Below are 22,088 nucleotides of genomic sequence, written 5' to 3' on the forward strand. Positions count from 1 at the left end.
AGACAATTCCCCTGTGGGAAATTGTGAGAGTGATGCAGTGCATGTAGCAGTGGCTTTTGCAGGAGCTGAGCTGTACTGTGTGAATGTGTGACTTGCCATGAGGCTACAAGCCTGTGTCTCTCTGAGAGGGAGCAGCCCCTCCCTCCTGTGTGTGTGTGTGTGTGTGTGTGTGTGAGAGAGCGAGCATTCCCTCCCCCACCCGCGCGCTGAGCACAGAGACAGAGAGGCACACAGAAAGGGAAGGATTTTCTCAGAGCGCTCCCTCCAAACAACGGGGATTTACACAAAAACGGAAGGAGATATTCACAAAATTCTTTCACATTGAGCGCCACAAGGCTCTCCTGAACACACTGATGTAATGTTTTTGTCTCATCTCATCATCTCTAGCCGCTTTATCCTGTTCTACAGGGTCGCAGGCAAGCTGGAGCCTATCCCAGCTGACTACGGGCGAAAGGCGGGGTACACCCTGGACAAGTCGCCAGGTCATCACAGGGCTGACACACAGACACAGACAACCATTCACACTCACATTCACACCTACGGTCAATTTAGAGTCACCAGTTAACCTAACCTGCATGTCTTTGGACTGTGGGGGAAACCGGAGCACCCGGAGGAAACCCACACGGACACGGGGAGAACATGCAAACTCCACACAGAAAGGCCCTCGCCAGCCACGGGGCTCGAACCCGGACCTTCTTGCTGTGAGGCGACAGTGCTAACCACTACACCACCGTGCCGCCGTAATGTTTTTGTCTCTAGTGTAAAAATGAGGACAGTAGAGCGAGTTAAAAACTAGTGACTTTTCTGATTTTGCAGTAAAAGCGCTGCCACGTTTATAATGGGAGTCTATGGGGCAGCGCGCCTGTCCTCTCCTCACTTTCATGCTTCTCATTCAAAAACTGTGCAGGTAGACACATTGTGTGAATCAGGACAAGCGTGACTACTACTTTTGAGAAAATTATGTGTGTAGAATGAAAGTTGTGGCTGAAAACACAGTTTAAATGAGAAAGTTAGAGCTGTTTTTTCAAGCTGCCTATACTCTAAATTCCTGAGCCCCACTGGTGTGTAACGCAATAGACACCCATTATAAAGCCTGAATTTCTCCAGATGTGATCATGGTGTTTGAGCTGGGACTGATCAAAAAGTATAGAACCTAGCAAAAAAGTTGAATGCCAGATCCACACAGGAGAAGTTCGTCTACGTTTTAAAGTTTGAATCATGTCTCTAGGTGAAAGCATGCCATAGCAGCGGAGGTTTGAAAAACGTTGAAAATGTGCGTCGTTTTTCAATTAATTCCATATAAATGAATGGGAAATTTTGGGTGATTTTTTTCGCGACTATGTCGCGAAAAAATCACAGAATGATGAACAAAGTAATAGCACACCGAGTCCGATTACATATATTGCTTGTCTGTGTGCGATGTACGGTTATTGGGTTATTAAGAATCAAAATTTCTAGGGAGCCTAGGTTCTGCTTCACTAATAATAAGAAGAAACACACAGAAGAACAATAGTGATGCGTGCCTAGGCACTGCATCACTAATTACGCACTTGCGAGGATATGAAGTTTATCCTTGAGTGATGAACATATTCACGACTGAGTGAAATATTTTTCAATACAAGAAGATAAACATTATAACTTTGCACCACCGTGTAATGTTCTTTATATTCTATGGACGCATCCACAAAAAAATGCAAGTTAATCAAAAGAATTTTAATTTTGAACCGGTTCGCCATTTTGACAACGCGCGTCCAGTCAGCAGGAAAACACTGGGAGTGACATCATTGGAGTGAAATATCGAGAAATATGTCACTCAGATCTGTGATTGTATTTTGTATAAAAAAGTGCGAGTTTTTCAACATGAGAAGATAAACCTCATCCCTTCAAGCCAACGTGTGATGTTCTTTTTATTATATAGACACATTCACAAACAAAAAGTACCCAAATTTATCAGAACAATTCATCAATTTCCTCACGAGTGACGTGGAGATTTGTCACGGTTTTGGGTCTCCATGTCTCAGATGTAGCTCGTATGAAAAATACGAGTGGTGTACAGTGGTATGCAAAAGTTTGGGCACCCCTGGTCAAAATTGCTGTTACTGTGAACAGTTAAGCAAGTTGAAGATGAAATGATCTCCAAAAGGCATAAAGTTAAAGATGACTCATTCCCTTTATATTTTAAGCAAAAACAATTTTTTATTTTCATCTTTTACATTTTCAAAATGACAAAAAAGGAAAAGGGCCCGAAGCAAAAGTTTGGGCACCCTGCATGGTTAGTACCTAGTAACACCCCCTTTGGCAAGTATCACAGCTTGTAAACACTTTTTGTAGCCAGCTAATAATCTTTCAGTTCTTACCTGGGGGATTTTCACACATTCGTCCTTGCAAAAGGCTTCCAGTTCTACAAGTTTCTTGGGCTGTCTTGCATGCACTGCTCTTTTGAGATCTATCCACAGATTTGCAATGATGTTTAGGTCAGGGGACTGTGAGGGCCATGGCAAAACCTTCAGCTTGTGCCTCTTGAGGTATTCCATTGTAGATTTTGAGGTGTGTTTTCGATCGTCGTCTTATTGTAGGCCCCGTCCTCTTTTTAACTTCAACTTTTTTACAGATGGTGTGATGTTTGCTTCCAGAATTTGCTGGTATTTATTCGAATCCGTGCTTCCCTCGACCAATGAAATGTGCCCTGTGCCACTGGCTGCAACACAACCCCAAAGCATGATCGATCCACACCCATGCTTCAGAGTTGGAGAGGTGTTCTTTTCCTGGAATTTAGCACCCTTTTTTCTCCAAACATACCTTTGCACATTGTGGCCAAAAAGTTCTATTTTGATTTCATCAGTCCACAGGACTTGTTTCCAAAATGCATCAGGCTTATTTAAATGTTCATTTGCAAACTTCAGACGCTGAATTTTGTGGCTAGGACGCAGGAAAGGTTTTCTTCTGATGACTCTCCCATGAAGGTCATATTTGTTCAGGTGTCGCTGCATAGTAGAACAGCGCACCACCACTCCAGGGTCTGCTAAACCTTTCTGAAGGTCTTTTGCAGTCAAACAGGGTTTTATTTGCCTTTCTAGCAATCCAACGAGCAGTTCTTTCAGAAAGTTTTCTTCATCTTCCAGACCTCATCTTGATCTCCACCGTTTCTGTTAACTGCCATTTCTTAATAACATTATAATCTGAGGAAACAGCTATCTGAAAACACTTTGCTACGTTCTTGTAGCCTTCTTCTGCTTTTTATTTTATTATTCAGAATGCGAGGGAGTTGCTTAGAGGAGCCCATGGCTGTTGATTTTAGGGACAAGTTTGAGGAGTCAGAGAATTTATACAGCTTTGAAATCTGCATCATCTGACCTTTCCTAACGAAGAATTTGAACAAGCCACAGCTCAATAAGCTAATTAAGGTCTGGAACCTTGGTAAAAGTTACCTGAGAACTCAAATGTATTGGGATGCCCAAAACTTTTGCATGGTGTTCCTTTTCTTTTTTCACTCTCCAATTGTACAAAACAAAAATAATACACAAATCTTGCAGAAAACGCTGAAAAGAAATGTGTCGTCTTTACCTTTATGCCTTTTGGGGATCAGTTCATCTTCTGCTCACTTAACTATTCACAGTAACAGACATTTTCAGTAAGGGTGCCCAAACTTTTGCATGCCACTGTATTTCCCAGGTAAAGCACTCGTGTCTATATAATATCATCATTTACATCACCACAAGTAACGTCATGACCGGTCACAACATGGTAAACCAGTGGTTCCAGTTTCTGCGGTTGCTTTGACGAAAGATTGCATTAATGTTACCAGGGGTTCATGAACATTTCGACTTTACCGTGTTGCTCCCATTCCCACACAGCAAAATAGCGATAAACAAACATTATCAGTGTGACTGTAAATGGGGGTATTAGAGATGGCACTGATCTGATACTCAGTTACCCCTTTTCCACCAAATCAGTTCCAGGGCTGGTTCGGGTTCACAACTCGTTCAACTTGCGAGCCAGCTGAGAACCAGTTTGCTTTTCCATAGCTCGCAGTGCTAAGGGAAGCCACGTCATTACGTCGCTGTATACGTCAGTTACGTCATTATGTTTGCATAAACCTTGGCGTGAATATTGAAGCAAAAACAACACGGAAGAAGCAGCAGCAACAACAATTAAAGCCGCAAGCGGCCTCGACGGGCCCTCGCGCCAGCGGCCAAGGGGGGCGGGGGCATGCGTCCCCGCGAAATACCTTCCACAGCTTCTTCGGCAAGAGACATTACTCCCACAATGGCGACAAAGCACAGAATCGGACACAGAGTACACGGTGCGCTGAGATGTTGTCATGGACAGAAAATTTTATGCCATGGCTTCCCAACCAAATTAATGTATTTACCTCATCAGTCACCAAGCTATAGCTACATAGGATTGTCTTCTGTTAGACATCTATTAGTCTGTATGTAACGCTACAACACTTGCTCCCGACTGCCTACCCATTCCCCACAAGTCATGTGTGTTTAAGGCAACCAAAACAACATACTCCTGGTGCCTCATGATTGTAAACACCTCTCCTGCAACTGCTACAGCGCAATGAGCGCCCCCAGTGGTGAAAGTTCACCAAATTTGGTATACATGTCAAAGGACCTATGAAGAGTTGTTGTGTCAAGTTTGATCAAGTTTGACCAATCAGAAGCCGAGATATAAAATGTTGCCTGAAAACAGCGCCCCCAGTGGCAAAAGTTTACAAAGTTTGGGAGATATGTCAGGTGACCTGTTATGAATGTGCGTATCAAGTTTGATCAAGATTGAGTAAATAGAAGATGAGATATTGATTTTTGAAGAAAAAATGTTTTGGTTTTTCCCATGTGAGTAGGTGGCGCTATGCTGTACATGAGCGTTTATGAGTTGGAAAAATAAGTGTCTACAACAGCAACATACTATCACAAGGTAGTGGTGTGAAGGAAAAGCATTATGGAATTATTTACCAAAAACCCGTTTTGGAGCAATTGCGTCGGCCAAAAACAGCGCCCCCCATGGACGAAAATTCCCAAAACGGGGTATACATGACATGGGAGGTAGTAAGAGGGTGGCCGTGAAGTTTGATCAAATTTGAGGAAAGATTGGATTTTTTGCCCAAAAATAGCGCCCCCAGTGGCGAAATATCACAGAAATTGGGTAGCTTGTCAGAAGCCCAATGAGTGATTTGCGTGTGAAGTATGAGCAGTTTTGAGCAATTAGAAGAATTGTTATGAATTTTTAAGCATGTAAAATTTTGCATTGAAAATTGATTGACGTATAACTTCTGAACGGCTTATCCCACGTGAAACGTATTTAGGAACTTTTGTCAGCCATGTCTGTAGATGATGTCTATCAATTTTGGTGACATTCCTATGAACGGCCTAGGAGGAGTTGCGCCGTCTTCGTGGCCATGCATTTCGCACAAAAGTGAAATTACCTCACTTCCTGTTGGGCGTGGCTAATGCATTGGCATTACATTTTTGTCCGGCTTAGTGAGATACATATGCCTACCAAATGGCATGCCACTACTACAAACTACATGGCAACCAGGCACCTTTATGCGGGAGGCCAAAATCACAACGACTTAGGGGGCGCTAAAGAGGCCCTGGGGCCCGCCTGGATCTGGGCTTCTGGTTCTCAGTAGCGGTGGCAGTCTAAGAAAAAGGAGCCAAATTTCGTGGGTTGTCGACCATGGCAAGCGCCCCAAAAAGGGTCTTGTAAAGAGTTTGCTTGCCAAGTTTGACAAATCAGAAGCTGCAATATCATTTTTGCCATAACCAGCACCCCCAGGGGCGAAAGTGCACAAAATTTGGCGTACGTGTCAGGTGAGCTATGAAGAGTTTGCGTATGAAGTTTGATGACAATTGAGAAAATAGAAGATGAGATATAGATTTTTGAAGAATAAATTTTTTGGTTTTTCCCATGTCAGTAGGTGGCGCTATGCTGTACATGAGCGATTATGAGTTGGAAAAGTAAGTGTCTACAACAGCAACGTACTATCACAAGGTAGTGGTGTGAAGGGAAAGCATAATCGAATAATTTACCAAAAACCCGTTTTGGAGCAATTGCGTCGGCCAAAAACAGCGCCTCCCATGGACGAAAATACCCAAAATGTGGTATACATGACATGGGAGGTAGTGAGAGGGTGGCCGTGAAGTTTGACCAAATTTGAGGAAAGATTGGATTTTTTGCCCAAAAATAGCGCCCCCAGTGGCGAAATATCACCGAAATTGGGTAACATGTCAGAAGCCCAATGACTGATTTGTGTGTGAAGTATGAGCAGTTTTGAGCAATCAGAAGATTTGTTATGAATTTTTAAGCATGTAAAATTTTGCATCGAAAATTGATTGACGTATAACTTCTGAACGGTTAATCCTACGTGAAACGTATTTAGTAACTTTTGTCAGCCATGTCTGTAGATGATGTGTATCAATTTTGGTGACATTCCTATGAACGGTCTAGGAGGAGTTGCGCCGTCTTCGTGGCCATGCATTTCGCACAAAAGTGAAATAACCTCACTTCCTGTTGGGCGTGGCTAATGCATTGGCATTAAATTTTTGTCCGGCTTAGTGAGATACATATGCGTACCAAATGGCATGCCACTACTACAAACTACATGGCAACCAGGCACCTGAATGCGGGAGACCAAAATCACAACGACTTAGGGGGCGCTATAGAGGCCCAGAGCCCCGGCCAAGTTTGGGCTTTTGGGTCTGAGTAGCGGTGGCAATTCTCGGAACTGGTGCCAAATTTTGTGCGTTTTCGCCCATGGCAAGTGCCCCGAAAATGGCCCAACAGCGGAGAAAAATAAAGAAGAAGACGGAAGAATAATAATAGTGAACTCTTACAAGAACAATAGGGCCTTCGCCCATAGGGCTCGGGCCCTAATAATAATAATGGATGACTTTGCATTTGTACAGCTGCTGCTTCTCGTCGCTTAAAAATGGCGATCTTTTGCGGTCTTGTTATTGTTGTTGGTCTTAACAACTCCCCCCCCCCCCCCCCCCCCCCCCCCCCCCCCCCGCTGACGTAAGCGGTTCTTTCCTCTGGCCCAGCAGAGAGTTGGTGCTAGCCTGGAACCGTTTTTTCTGGCCCCAGAGCCAGTTCTTTGTCAGTGGAAACAGAAAACCCGGTTCCAAACTAAGCACTGGCCCCGAACCAGCCCTGAAACTGCTTTGGTGGAAAAGGGGCAGGTATCAATATCTTGAGCCGATAGCAGCATAAAATGATGGCTCGGATATCAGAGACAGCATATCGGATATGGGATCTTGTAACAAATGGCAAAGATTGAAATTGGATTTGGAGAAGATGTTTATTTTTGGAGCTGAAAATGTTTATCAAGAGTTTGACTGTGAAAGTTTAACTGTGAAAAGGTTTCGGGTGAAAAGCATTTTAAAGCAAATCCTGGATGAGTGTCAGTATCAGCTGATACTCAGGGTATCGGTATTAGTATTGGAAAAGCAAGTGGCATCGCGTCATCTTTAGTATTTATACACATCATTATTCAGATGTGTGTAGGTTTTGCTGCATGTAAATGCTTATGATTTGCAGAAATGAAACCACATGTTCATTATGGCTGTCAAATTCTTTTAAAAAACTTAAACGTGGTTTCATGTGACTCTGAGGAAGCAGGTGTTCGCTTCTCTCCAGCTGGTAGCCATCATGCTTTGGGGAGAACTTTATACGCTATCAGAAAAACAAATCTGAAGCAAACAGTGTTTTCCCCAGAAAAAAAATGAAAGCCCTAAATTCTGGCACGATAAAACACAGACAATTGAGCGCCAATGGCGTGAAGCGAAACTAGGGGGGTGCGGGGGCATGCCCCCCCCGGAAAATTTTTTTGAAAATAGATGCTCTCAGGTGCATTTTCAGGGTCTCAGAGGTTTTCGATACATGATTATAGGATAGATTTTAACAGTGCTTCAGTGATTTCTGACCTAAATATACTAAGTAACTTTAAAAACGCACAATGGAATTCAACACGATATCACTTTAGATCCATGCATATATTTGAAATTTATGATATTGTATGTAATGCACACACATCTTGAAACATCGATAAAGGACATTTATTGTCAAACTCAAGAATTAATTGACAATAAAAAAATTCAAAGTGACAGTTGGTCCATGTTCGGACCGTCATGCTGGAGATTCTGGGTCTGTGTCGTCCAGGGGTCTCAGCAGCAGTGACTGAGGGTGTCAGGAATCTGTCACGGAGGTGAGCTAGCCTGATGTGCTGATCCTGAACTGGCGTCGTGACTCGAGGCTGACCAGGGCGTGGACGATCCCTGGTGCTCCCTGTCTGTCTGTAACGCTGACTCAAACGGGAAATGGTCGAATGATGAACACCGAAGTGCCGGGCGACCTCTGTCTGTGTACTTCCGGCACGCAACATCCCGATGGCCTGTTCACGTTGATTTTGGCTTAGGCGTGGCATCTTCAATAATGACAATTTTCCCATCATTTCCCCCGGGTATTTATAGGCAAGATTGTGTGTGTACAGTGTATGCAAAATTTGTTTGAAAATTAAAGCCTGTCCATGTCATTGACTACCCGAGTCATATTGTACGTTATTGAGTACAACTCCCTTAAATTCTGACTTGAGCACAGATTTGGAACTTATTCGGGTGGAACGAAGTTATTTTTCCATTGTGATATATTTCTTTTCTTCTTGAGATAAACTCAGCACGAATTCAGCAAGTTTTATCAATGTGCGTTTTTAAAGTTACTTAGTGTAGTATTAATGTATACACATTTGAAATTTCACCTTAAAGTTCAACATGCAAGTTAAACTGTTTTGTTATAGATTACTGAGGTATACGATAGATTGAAAATCTACGGGGATACCTTGCACTTAATTATCTATGATCAAGTAGTGTTGTAACAAAAATGTGCATGAAAATATGACCAGTGGTTTGCTCCAGCTTATGCAATCCAATGAAGAGAATCGATCATCATGACCTCCTGTTGATCACAAAGGGATCTGAACCTAAGACCTGCCACCTTAAAATAAGTTGCTGTATTATTATAACTGTAATGATTTAGAATGTTTCTGATGCAATTACCGTAATATATGTATAACTAAGATGCACTGAAAAGAAAAGTAAGACAACTGCATATTATAAAGTTTAAATTTTGGCACTTTATTAAATGGACTAGATTAAGATTAAAACATACATTTAAAGGAAAAGAAAACTTAATTCATACATTTAAGTTTGCAGAAAGATTATGTATTTATAAAAACATTCATGAAGGGAATTTGTTAATAAGTGTCAAATGTAGCATAATTTGGAATAATAATGATCAGCATATTTGGCAGTGTGATGTCACTGCGAGCCTTTAACAAAAGAATAATCCGGAGCCGCCTTTTGTTAAATGGATCCCAGTGACATCACACTGCCAAAACTGCTTATGATTATTATTTGGAATTATGCTATATTTGACACATTTGGACACCTTCACTTCGTGAGAGTGTTTATAAGTACATAATCTTTCTGCAAACCCAAACTAATGAATTAAGTTTTCTACTCCTTTAAAGCAGATTAATTCTCCTTGGCTTTTGCTTGGCCCAGTGTTGGGCACCCCTCTCATAGTCCATCTCGCTGTCATCCATGCTGATGTGGATCAAATTGTCCAGCGAGTCTTCTCCTCGCTTATTAAAGTCAGTCGGCTTTGTCCGTCTGGTGCGGGACAACATCGGCAGTAGGGGTGGGTATTGGCAAAGAAGTCACGATTCAATTCGAATCACGATTCACATGCTACGATGCGATACTATCACGATGCATCACGATTCTTGAATTATTGCGATGCATTGCGATATATTCAACATACTTCAGTGAAAATGTAAAAAAAAAAAAAAAAAAGAGCATAATTACCAGTGGCTGTGTACGATCTGGATAGTGTCTCCAATTGATGCATAACTCAGAGCAACTCAGTTCATAACTGAATTTATTGAAACGACTTTGGAGGTAGTTGCCATTAAAATGAATATTACTGTTTCCATACTTAACAAGTGGACACACTAATGACAAAAATTGCATAGGATTTATAAAACTAAAAATAATAAAAGAAAACTAATAGCAGCAGTTTTCAATTTCTTTGCAGCACCTGCAGTATGGGAGGACAAGGCAATAATAAATATCAAAATATATATACTATATTACTCAGTGCATTAAATTATCATCATTATATTATTTGTTACATTACTTTACATTATATTTAAATGCCTTATGGTGATGATACACGGGGCAACTTTTTGGGCAATGTTGCCGAGCAATGTTGCTGGCAACGGGCAACTAGGTGAGACACAGGGCAACTTTTCAGGGCAACTAACAATGGGCAACAACAGTTAGCAATGGCAGTTTACAGTTAGCTTTAAAAAAAAACAAAAAAAAACGATGTCTTAATTTTTGCTGTGACCATTTAATCAAGCTGTCTGTTGTTTTTTAGAGCTTTGGTGAGGTAAATTCCTCCATATAGAATATTAAAATAACTTACCGGCGTAAAAAACAGATGAGGAGTCTCTCCATCTCTTCACTCCACTGACACTGAGCGGCCGCCATATTTGTTTGAAATTTCTGATCCGAACCTCACCGGAGGTCACATGACTCGATACTCGCGTTCTGATTGGCTTATCTCAAAAAGTTGCCAGAGATTATCAAAACCATTCAGAAAGAAACAATGTTGCCCAATCTCAATAGAAAAGAGTCAAAACGCAATTGCCCAGCAACATTGCTCGGCAACATTGCCCAAAAAGTTGCCCCGTGTATCATCACCATTATGCATTTATAGTTTGTGGAGCATCCTCAAATTAGGAAACAATACACTCACTAAGCATATTTCTTTTAGCATGTTGTAGTACCGCAGCAGTTATGTCAGACTCGGTGAGTGTGCAGATGTCCTTCTCAGATTTACGTATTTCTGCAGACAGGAGTGCAGCGTGGATGGCAGGCTGTTGCTCTAAAAAGCGCTCAAGCATGTCGTGCGCGCTGTTCCAGCGAGATTTGTAAACAGAGTCGCAGTCGCATATGATGTCTATGCAGAATGTCTAGGTCGCAGTAGCCCGCCGCTGGAAATGCCACTGGCATGAAGGCAGCGGGCGTCAAAAACTCCACGGCGACATCTACAGGACTGGAAGTTGTATTCTACTTGTTTTTAGCTGATGTTCGCCAACCATTCATACAATTTTATTTATTCATTTTTTAAAATTAATAATCGATATTTGGCGTCAAGAATCGATGCAGTATATCGTGAAAGTTAGTATCGCGATGCATTGTCATGACGATTATTTTGCACACCCCTAATCGGCAGCCGATGAGATCGCTTATAATGAATCGGAAACTTCCGGGATGTTTGACATTTTCTTTCAGTGTTTTTATTGGACGGTTTGAACACGTGATCTTGACGTAGCTAACAGATTAGTTTGTTTCCATCATACCACGTGGACATATTACTTTGACAGAATCTACACAAACATTGGGAAAAAAAGGCCGCTTGTTTAACACAAATATCAATCAGTATGTAAATGGATCTGTTATTTGCTCTCCTATGTATCTAGTTACTTGTGGGTAGGAAATTTTAACGTATCGGTATAAATTTAAGCGTATTGGATTTTAATTAAAGCGACTAAGCGTATCGGCAGGCAGAGCAAGCGTATCGGGCCCGATACGCTAAAACGCTTTGGGGAAAACCATGAGCAAAGTTTCTGAGAAAATGATATCGCCTCTCAATATTTCACCTTCTGTGGTAGTACAGAATTATATGTACATGATTGCATTTGAATATTAAAGCCTTTAAACAGTTATAATTGGGAGGGAATGAGCAGTCTTTGCACAAGATTAAAAAAATTAGGTAAAAAATGTGAATTATAACTGTTTAAAGCCTTTAATATTCAAATGCAATCATGTACATATAATTCTGTACTACCACAGAAGGTGAAATATTGAGAGGCGATATCATTTTCTCAGAAATTTTGCTTCAGATTTGTTTTTCTGATAGCGTATAAAGTTTTCTCTCTGCTGGTGTGTAGTTAAGTTTTACAAGGGGTCCCAAGATCCAGAATAAATTGTAAACTCATCTTCGTGCAGCCCCCCCCTTCCATGAACCCCCTCCACACAATGATGGCTGAACCCTAAACTAATTCCTATTATCTATATATGCGCACGACATAGGGTACAGCATAATGGCGTATAGTACCTACTGTACAGTGGATATAAAAAGTGTACACACCCTGTTAAAATGCTAGGTTTTTCTGATGTAAAAAAAAAAATTAGACCACGATAAATAATTTCAAAACTTTTCCCACCTTTAATGTGACCTGTACAATCCAATTGAAAAACAAACAAATCTGTTAGGGGGGAAAAACATAAAAAATCAAAAACGTACAATAAGCTGGTTGCATAAGTGTGCACACCCTTAAACTAATACTTTGTTGAAGCACCTTTTGATTTAATTAAAGCATTCAGTCTTTTTGGGTGGGAGTGGCAAAAGTATGTGAACCTCTAGGATTAGCAGTTAATTTGAAGGTGAAATTAGAGTCAGGTGTTTTCGATCAATGGGATGACAATCAGGTGTGAGTGGGCACCCTGTTTTATTTAAAGAACAGGGATCTATCAAAGTCTGATCTTCACAACACATGTTTGTGGAAGTGTATCATGGCACGAACAAAGGAGATTTCTGAGAACCTCAGAAAAAGCATTGTTGATGCTCATCAGGCTGGAAAAGGTTACAAAACCATCTCTAAAGAGTTTGGACTCCACCAATCCACAGTCAGACAGATTGTGTACAAATGGAGGAAATTCAAGACCGTTGTTACCCTCTCCAGGAGTGGTCGACCAGCAAAGATCACTCCAAGAGCAAGGCGTGTAATAGTCGGTGAGGTCACAAAGGACCCCAGGGTAACTTCTAAGCAACTGAAGGCCTCTCTCACATTGGCTAATGTTTAATATTCATGAGTCCACCATCAGGAGAACACTGAACAACAATGGTGTGCATGGCAGGGTTGCAAGGAGAAAGGCACTGCTCTCCAAAAATAACATTAGCAAACTGCAGACGAGCAGCAAAGATCACGTGGACAAGCCAGAAGGCTATTGGAAAAATGTTTTGTGGACGGATGAGACCAAAGCAGAACTTTTTGGTTTAAATGAGAAGTGTTATGTTTGGAGAAAGGAAAACACTGCATTCCAGCATAAGAACCTTATCCCATCTGTGAAACATGGTGGTGGTAGTATCATGGTTTGGGCCTGTTTTGCTGCATCTGGGCCAGGACGGCTTGCCATCATTGATGGAACAATGAATTCTGAATTATACCAGCAAAATATAAAGGAAAATGTCAGGACATCTGTCCATGAACTGAATCTCAAGAGAAGATGGGTCATGTAGCAAGACAACAACCCTAAGCACACAAGTCGTTCTACCAAAGAATGGTTAAAGAAGAATAAAGTTAATGTTTTGGAATGGCCAAGTCAAAGTCCTGACCTTAATCCAATGGAAATGTTGTGGAAGGACCTGAAGTGAGCAGTTCATGTGAGGAAACCCACCAACATCCCAGAGTTGAAGCTGTTCTGTACAGAGGAATGGGCTAAAATTCCTCCAAGCCGGTGTGCAGGACTGATCAACAGTTACCGCAAACGTTTAGTTGCAGTTATTGCTGCACAAGGGGGTCACACCAGATACTGAAAGCAAAGGTTCACATACTTTTGCCACTCACAGATATGTAATATTGGATCATTTTTCTCAATAAATAAATGACCAAGTATAATATTATTTTTGTCTCATTTGTTTAACTGGGTTCTCTTTATCTACTTTTAGGACTTGTGTGAAAATCTGATGTTGTTTTAGGTCACATTTATGCAGAAATATAGAAAATTCTAAAGGGTTCACAAACTTTCAAGCACCACTCTATCTAATGCCATGGAAATTTTTTTGTACCCTTCTCTTGACTGATACCTTTCAACAATGATATCCCTCTCTGCGAACCCTGGCTTTTGCTGGAGGATGAAAGTGAGTAAATGTCTGAACTTTATTTGGGGTTAATCAGAGTCATTTTAATTGATGGCAGGTGTGAACCCAAAAAGACTGAATGCTGTAATTAAATCAAAAGGTGCTTCAACAAAGTATTAGTTTAAGGGTGTGCACACTTATGCAACCAGCTTATTGTAGGTTTTTTATTTTTTATGTTTTTCCCCCTAACAGATTTGTTTGTTTTTCAATTGAATTGTACAGATTATAGGTCACATTAAAGGTGGGAAAAGTTTTGAAATTATTCATTATGGTCTCATTTTTTTTACGTCAGAAAAGCCTATCATTTTAACGGGATGTGTACACTTTTTATATCCACTGTATGTCATGCTCTATAATGCACTACTATAGTGCTCTGTACCGTAATGTAACGTTTATCATCTCATAAATAATTTTTTTCAATCGGCTTTCCAAGATTATCTTGTCGAAATATACCTAATTGTTTCATTAATAATATATGCACCCATTTGCTGCATTATCTTTTGTGTGTGTGTGCTTTTTCCCAGGCCACTCCATGCCCAAAAGAACCAAATAAAGAGATGATCAATGACGGTGCCTCTTGGACAATCATCAGCACAGATAAAGCAGAATACACCTTCTATGAGGGAATGGGTCCAGTCTACTCATCCGTCACCCCTGTGCCTGTGGTTGAAAGCTTACAGGTATACACACACACACACACACACACATTTTATACATTTTATACATTTTATATATATATATATATATATATATATATATATATATATATATGAGTGATTCCACGCTTATGGGTACTGAAATGGGGACATGAACTTATTTTTAAAAATTCACCTAAAACCATTTCTTTTTTTACCATCAGGTCACAAAACATGTAATCTTTAATGAATGATATGTTAAAAGATAACTTTAATTTTCTGAGATGTAATAAAAACATATTTATATGCCAAAGTCAGAACGTAACAGAAGTGTTGTGGACATATAGATTCTCAATTTTAACAATGTAGAATTACTTTTTGAAACATAGGAAGGTGATGTTTTAGCAAATATAATGAATAAACGTGTAGTAGAATAAACATACACATTCTTTCAATAAGATTAACATGGTATATAGCTAGATTGTAATTAATTTGTAACAGACGCGAGATGGACAATCGTAACAGAAGTAATGGAACAGACATCATTTTGGAACTCATAGGCTTGACTTTGGCATATAAATATGTTTTTATTCTCATCTCATCTCATTATCTCTAGCCGCTTTATCCTGTTCTACAGGGTCGCAGGCAAGCTGGAGCCTATCCCAGCTGACTACGGGCGAAAGGCAGGGTACACCCTGGACAAGTCGCCAGGTCATCACAGGGCTGACACATAGACACAGACAACCATCTCAGAAAATTTAAGTTATCTTTTAACATATCATTCATTAAAGATTACATGTTTTGTGACCTGATGGTAAAAAAAGAAATGGTTTTAGGTGAATTTTTAAAAATAAGTTCATGTCCCCATTTCAGTACCCATAAGCGTGGAATCACTCATATATATATATCAGTAGAAATGTTTGTCTTTATTTATAAATATAATGCAGTGAAATCTAAGAGATTCATTACATTATTTAGAAAAGAATTTGGAATAAAAAATCCTTCCCTAAAGACAGATGCACTAATTTGTATCAAATTGAAATTTAGCTGATCTGACAGAGCTGTCTGCTGGAATGAATAAGCTGCAGCAAAACGAAATTGCAAACAGCCACACATCACTGGACACACATTCTTTTACATAAACTAATGGTGTGTGTGTTTGCAATGCACACAGCTGAACGGCGGAGGAGACGTAGCGATGCTGGAGCTAACGGGGCAGAACTTTGCTCCAAACCTGCGTGTGTGGTTTGGGGACGTGGAAGCTGAGACTATGTACCGGTAGGATTTTTAATGATTGTACTAAAAAGTTCTCGCTCGCTCACTCACACACACACACACACACACACACTTTTTTAAAATGCTGCTTGGACTGTTTCGAGAAGATAAGGCTTTTAAAATGTGCAGGTGGGAATGAAATATCACGATGGTTGCTGGTTATTTTAAGTACTTTAACATAAATGATGAGGAGACATTGATGTTTCATCTTCTTTATAACGCCTCTCAAATGAAAGGTTCTACATTCAGCTCTAGAATTATTGCCACCTTCAGTAAAGACGAGTTTAAAAAAAAGTTCTGAAAGGGCCTCTGAATGCAACAATTCAAATCCTGAGACAGTTGTCTGTGGCCAGGAGCTGCAAGAACACATTTGGAAGGATGACACACTTGATCAATGACATCATTACCAGCCAGATGTGGGTGTGTCCTTTTTTTTTTTTTAAATTCAGATCTTAATCTATTGTCACACATATGCTGTACTAGTCAGAAGTTTGTACACCCCTACTCATTCCTAGGTTTTTCTGTATTTTCTACATTGTAGAACAATACTGAAGACATCAAAACTATGAAATAACATCTGGAACATGTATGGAGTTACAGTTAGGTCCATATATATTTGGACACTGACACAATTTTTGTTTTTTTACCTGTTTACTGAAACATATTCAGGTTATAGTTATATAATGGACATGGACATAAAGTCCAGACTTTCAGCTTTCATTTGAGGGAATCCACATTAAAATTGGATGAAGGGTTTAGGAGTTTCAGCTCTTTAACATGTGCCACCCTGTTTTTAAAGGGACCAAAAGTAATTGGACAATTGACTCAAAGGCTATTTCATGGGCAGGTGTGGGCAATCCCTTCGTTATGTCATTCTCAATTAAGCAGGTAAAAGGCCTGGAGTTGATTTGAGGTGTGGTGCTTGCATTTGGAAGATTTTGCTGTGAAGAAAACATGCGGTCAAAGGAGCTCTCCATGCAGGTGAAACAAGCCATCCTTAAGCTGCGAAAACAGAAAAAACCCATCCGAGAAATTGCTACAATATTAGGAGTGGCAAAATCTACAGTTTGGTACATCCTGAGAAAGAAAGAAAGTACTGGTGAACTCATCAATGCAAAAAGACCTGGACGCCCACAGAAGACAACAGTGGTGGATGATCGCAGAATAATTTCCATGGTGAAGAGAAACCCCTTCACAACAGCCAACCAAGTGAACAACACTCTCCAGGAGGTAGGCATATCAATATCCAAATCTACCATAAAGAGAAGACTGCATGAAAGTAAATACAGAGGGTTCACTGCATGGCGCGAGCCACTCATAAGCCTCAAGAATAAAAAGGCTAGATTGGACTTTGCTAAAAAACATCTAAAAAAGCCAGCACAGTTCTGGAAGAACATTCTTTGGACAGATAAAACCAAGATCAACCTCGACCAGAATGATGGAAAGAAAAAAGTATGGCGAAGGCGTGGTACAGCTCATGATCCAAAGCATACCACATCTGTAAAACACGGCGGAGGCAGTGTGATGGCTTGGGCATGCATGGCTGCCAGTGGCACTGGGTCACTAGTGTTTATTGATGATGTGACACAGGACAGAAGCAGCCGGATGAATTCTGAGGTATTCAGAGACGTACTGTGTGCTCAAATGCAGCCAAACTGATTGGTCGGCGTTTCATAATACAGATGGACAATGACCCAAACCATAAAGCCAAAGCAACCCAGGAGTTTATTAAAGCAAAGAAGTGGAATATTCTTGAATGGCCAAGTCAGTCACCTGATCTCAACCCAATTGAGCATGCATTTCACTTGTTAAAGACTAAACTTCAGACAGAAAGGCCCACAAACAAACAGCAACTGAAAACCGCTGCAGTAAAGGCCTGGCAGAGCATTAAAAAGGAGGAAACACAGCGTCTGGTGATGTCCATGAGTTCAAGACTTCAGGCAGTCATTGCCAACAAAGGGTTTTCAACCAAGTATTAGAAATGAACATTTTATTTACAGTTATTTAATTTGTCCAATTACTTTTGAGCCCCTGAAATGAAGGAATTGTGTTTAAAAAATGCTTTAGTTCCTCACATTTTTATGCAATCATTTTGTTCAACCCACTGAATTAAAGCTGAAAGTCTGAATTTCAACTGCATCTGAATTGTTTTGTTCAAAATTCATTGTAGTAATGTACAGAACCAAAATTAGAAAAATGTTGTCGCTGTCCAAATATTTATGGGCCTAACTGTATGTGGCAAACAAAGTGTTAAAATGTTTCATATTTTAGATTCTTCATAGTAGCCAGCATTTTCCTTGATGACGCTTTACACACTACTGGCGTTATCTTAACCAGCTTCATGAGGTCGTCACCTGGAACGCTTTTCAATTAACAGGTGCCTCGTCAAAAGTTAATTAGTGCAATTTCTTGCCTTCTTAATGCGTTTGAGATCAAACAGTAAATAATAATAATAATAATAATACAGTAAATAGTCATATCTGTGAAGATACTCAGTCATCCAGGTACATAGTAATCTGTGGTTGGTAGAAGAGAGCAACTGGACTTGCTTGAAAAGTCTTGAAGACGTCTTCAAGACTTTTCAAGCAAGTCCAGTTGCTCTCTTCTACCAACCACAGATTACTATGTACCTGGATGACTGAGTATCTTCACAGATATGTTTCTACGCACTTTGGGATGAGATCCCTTCGACTGGTGCGGGAGTATGAGAGGACTTCCAGAAAACTGGCAGACATCTTAGCCAGAGAGGATCGTTCATTTTTGTCAACCTGGAACGACCATCACTGAACAGAGGTGGGTGTCTATGACATCTATCAGCCACCTACAATGCAGCCATCAGCATTCTGATTCGGATTCTATGATGATCCATGAAAGGATAAATACTTGATACTCCCTATTAGACAGACAGAACTGAGGATGCCTTGCTGACGAGAGGCGAAACGTCTTCAAGACTTTTCAAGCAAGTCCAGTTGCTCTCTTCTACCAACCACAGATTACAGTAAATAGCCCTATTCCACAACTGTAGTAATCCGTATCATGTCAAGAACCGCTCAGCTCCGTAAAGCGAAACGACATCCATCATTACTCTAAGACATGAAGTGACTTTTATAATTAATAAAAAATAAAGAACATCTGTTGAATTAGAAGCTGTGTCCAAGCTTTTGACTGGTACTGTATTGAACCCCTGGCAAAAAAAAAAATAAAATAAATATGGACTCACTGCTCTTGGAGGAGGTTCATTCAGCTTTTTCACTTTGTAGCAAAAAAAAAAAAAAAAATTCACAGAAATGAGACAAAACTATTTTTTGTTTAACAGCTGAACATTCTGGCTTTGTGAAACATCTCATCTCATCTCATTATCTCTAGCCGCTTTATCCTTCTACAGGGTCGCAGGCAAGCTGGAGCCTATCCCAGCTGACTACGGGCGAAAGGCAGGGTACACCCTGGACAAGTCGCCAGGTCATCACAGGGCTGACACATAGACACAGACAACCATTCACACTCACACCTACGGTCAATTTAGAGTCACCAGTTAACCTAACCTGCATGTCTTTGGACTGTGGGGGAAACCGGAGCACCTGGAGGAAACCCACGCGGACACGGGGAGAACATGCAAACTCCGCACAGAAAGGCCCTTGCCGGCCCCGGGGCTCGAACCCAGGACCTTCTTGCTGCGAGGCGACAGCGCTAACCACTACACCACCGTGCCGCCTTTGTGAAACATTCCTAAAGCAAATTAAATTGTTGTAAATAATGGCCTTTTTCTTCTGATGACGTAGAGGAAAACATTATGGGATCATCAACCCCAAAAAATTGCAACTAGTCCTTTGTTGCACCTCCTTGGGCTTTTATGATGGCTTGAACTCTTTGAGGCATGGGCTTTCACTAATGAAAATCAGTTCTTCGTCACTCAGGTTCCAACTTTCTTGTTTAGCGCTGGATAGATCAGGTTTGCAGGATGGAGCCTTGTTGTGGACTTTTTTTTTTTTTTCTTTCCCCCCAATTTCCACCATAAATTTTCAATTGGATTGCGATCTGGACTGTTTGCTGGCCATGTCGTTGAGTTGATATGCCTTTACTGAAGAAATGTTTTAACGCTCTTTGCTCTGTGGCAAGATGCATTATCATCCTGAAAAATGAATTCATTACCACCAAACCTGCTTTCTGCTGCTGGAATGAGAAAAGTGTCCAACATCTCACTGTACACCTGTGCATTGACTGTAGAGAGAATGATTGCATCTCCCCTGATCCTTTGCCTGACATGTATCCCGATATCATCAGTGACTGTGGAAATTTGCTTGCTTTCTTCACGCAGCGATCTTTATATGTTTCATTGAAACAGCGCCAGACAAAAGTTCCAGTATCAGCCAGTGCAGATTCATGATTCATCACTTTCATCCAGGCATCCACAGCCACGACTGCTTCTCTTCAGCCCACTGTAACCTTCTTTTCTTCTGTTTAGGTGTTAATGATGCTTTCCGTTCGGCTTTTCTGTCTGTAAATCCCATTTCCTTCAGCCGATTTCTTACAGTTTGGTCACAAGTACTGACTCCCGTTTCTGCTCATTCGTTTGTCATTTGTGGATTTTCTATTTTCAAGGCATATTGCTTTTGAGTTTTCTGTCCTGATGCCTTGACGTCTTCCGTGGTCTAGCCGTATGCTTTTTCCTTTTACAACCTTCCCATTTTGTTTGTACTTGCTCCAAATTTTAGACATAGCTCACTGGGAACAGCCAACATCTTTGGCCACACTCTGTTGAATTACCTTCTTAAAAGAGTTTTATAATCCTTTCCATTGTTTCAGCTGATGGCTCTCTTTTTTTTTGGGGGGGGTCATGTTTCCTTTCAGTCAGCCAGGTGAAACAGCTCATTAAGGTCTGCAAGCCCTCTCTTTTAACTGCAGACTCATTTGCATGTTTCAACTTGTGCAAGGTATTTGTTTTGTCCATCCATTATCCATAACTGCTTAATCTGTGGGCAAGCTGGAGCCTATCCCAGCTGACTATGGGTGAGAGGCGGGGTACACCCTGGACAAGTCGGCAGGGCCGACACATAGACACAAACAACCATTCACACTCACATTCACTCCTACGGTTAATTTAGAGTCACCAGTTAACCTAACCTGCATGTCTTTGGACTGTGGGGGAAACCGGAGCACCCGGAGGAAACCCACGCGGACACGGGGAGAACATGCAAACTCCGCACAGAAAGGCCCTCGCCGGTCACAGGGCTCGAACCCGGACCTTCTTGCTGTGAGGCGACAGTGCTAACCACCACACCACCTTGGCATGGGTATTTGTTTTAGAAATGTGAATTACAAAGTAATTACAACACCAACCACCTGTACAGGAAGGGACAGAGCAGGCTGTACCGTACTTCCTGAGGAGGCTGCAGTTTTTTAACATCTGCAGGAAACTCCTGTGGATGTTCTATCAGTCTGTGGTCACCAGTGTCCTGTTTTACACCGTGGTGTGCTGGGGGGGCAGCACATCCAAGAAGGGCACATCCAGGCTGGACAAACTGATCAGGCGGGCCGGCTCTGTGGTCGGCGTGAAGCTGGACTCTCTGGTGACGGTGGCAGAGAAGAGGTCTATGGACAAACTATTGAACATCATGGACGATGCCAGTCACCCTCTGCACACCGTCATCAGCAACCAGAGGAGCCTGTTCAGTGACAGAATGCTCCTTCCCAAGTGCAGGACGAACAGACTCAAAAACTCATTTGTCCCTCACGCCATCAGACTGTACAACTCCTCTCTGGGGGGGAGGAGGGGTAACAGGAGGACAGAGGACGGGAAGGAGCAGTAGCCTAGCCTAACAATAAGCAATACCGGACAATGTGCAATATAATGTGCAATACCTCTTCCGTTGGCCCTCCCCCCTTCCCCATATCTTATTCTTATTATTTTTTATATTTGTATATGCAAATACCTAATTTAATTTATCTAGAAGTTTTTCTCTATTTTCTATTCTCTGTTTATCCTGTAATGATGCTACTGGAATTTTAATTTCCCTGAGGGAACCCTCCCAAAGGGATCAATAAAGTTCTATCTAATCTAATCTAATCTAATTACATATATATTCTCCCCCCCAAATCATTGAGTGAATCCATACTTGTTTCGTCTACTTGATCAGGAAAAAATATATACCATTAATTACAACTGAATTTATTTGAGATATGTTT

At 41.0% G+C, this 22,088-nt stretch overlaps 1 protein-coding gene across 4 annotated transcripts in view; it reads left to right on the top strand.

Annotated features, from left to right (window-relative positions):
- rbpjb (recombination signal binding protein for immunoglobulin kappa J region b) overlaps positions 1-22,088 on the top strand; it is a 153,598-nt gene that overhangs the window by 124,858 nt on the left and 6,652 nt on the right. For all 4 annotated transcript variants that reach the window (XM_060915767.1, XM_060915669.1, XM_060915713.1 and 1 more), the window contains 2 exons: positions 14,520-14,675; positions 15,805-15,908. In XM_060915767.1, the coding sequence (XP_060771750.1) occupies positions 14,520-14,675; positions 15,805-15,908 (260 nt within the window). The remainder of the gene's footprint in view (positions 1-14,519; positions 14,676-15,804; positions 15,909-22,088) is intronic.

Source organism: Neoarius graeffei, chromosome 1 (genome assembly GCF_027579695.1).
Source record: "Neoarius graeffei isolate fNeoGra1 chromosome 1, fNeoGra1.pri, whole genome shotgun sequence".
In the NCBI taxonomy this organism is placed as follows: domain Eukaryota; kingdom Metazoa; phylum Chordata; class Actinopteri; order Siluriformes; family Ariidae; genus Neoarius; species Neoarius graeffei.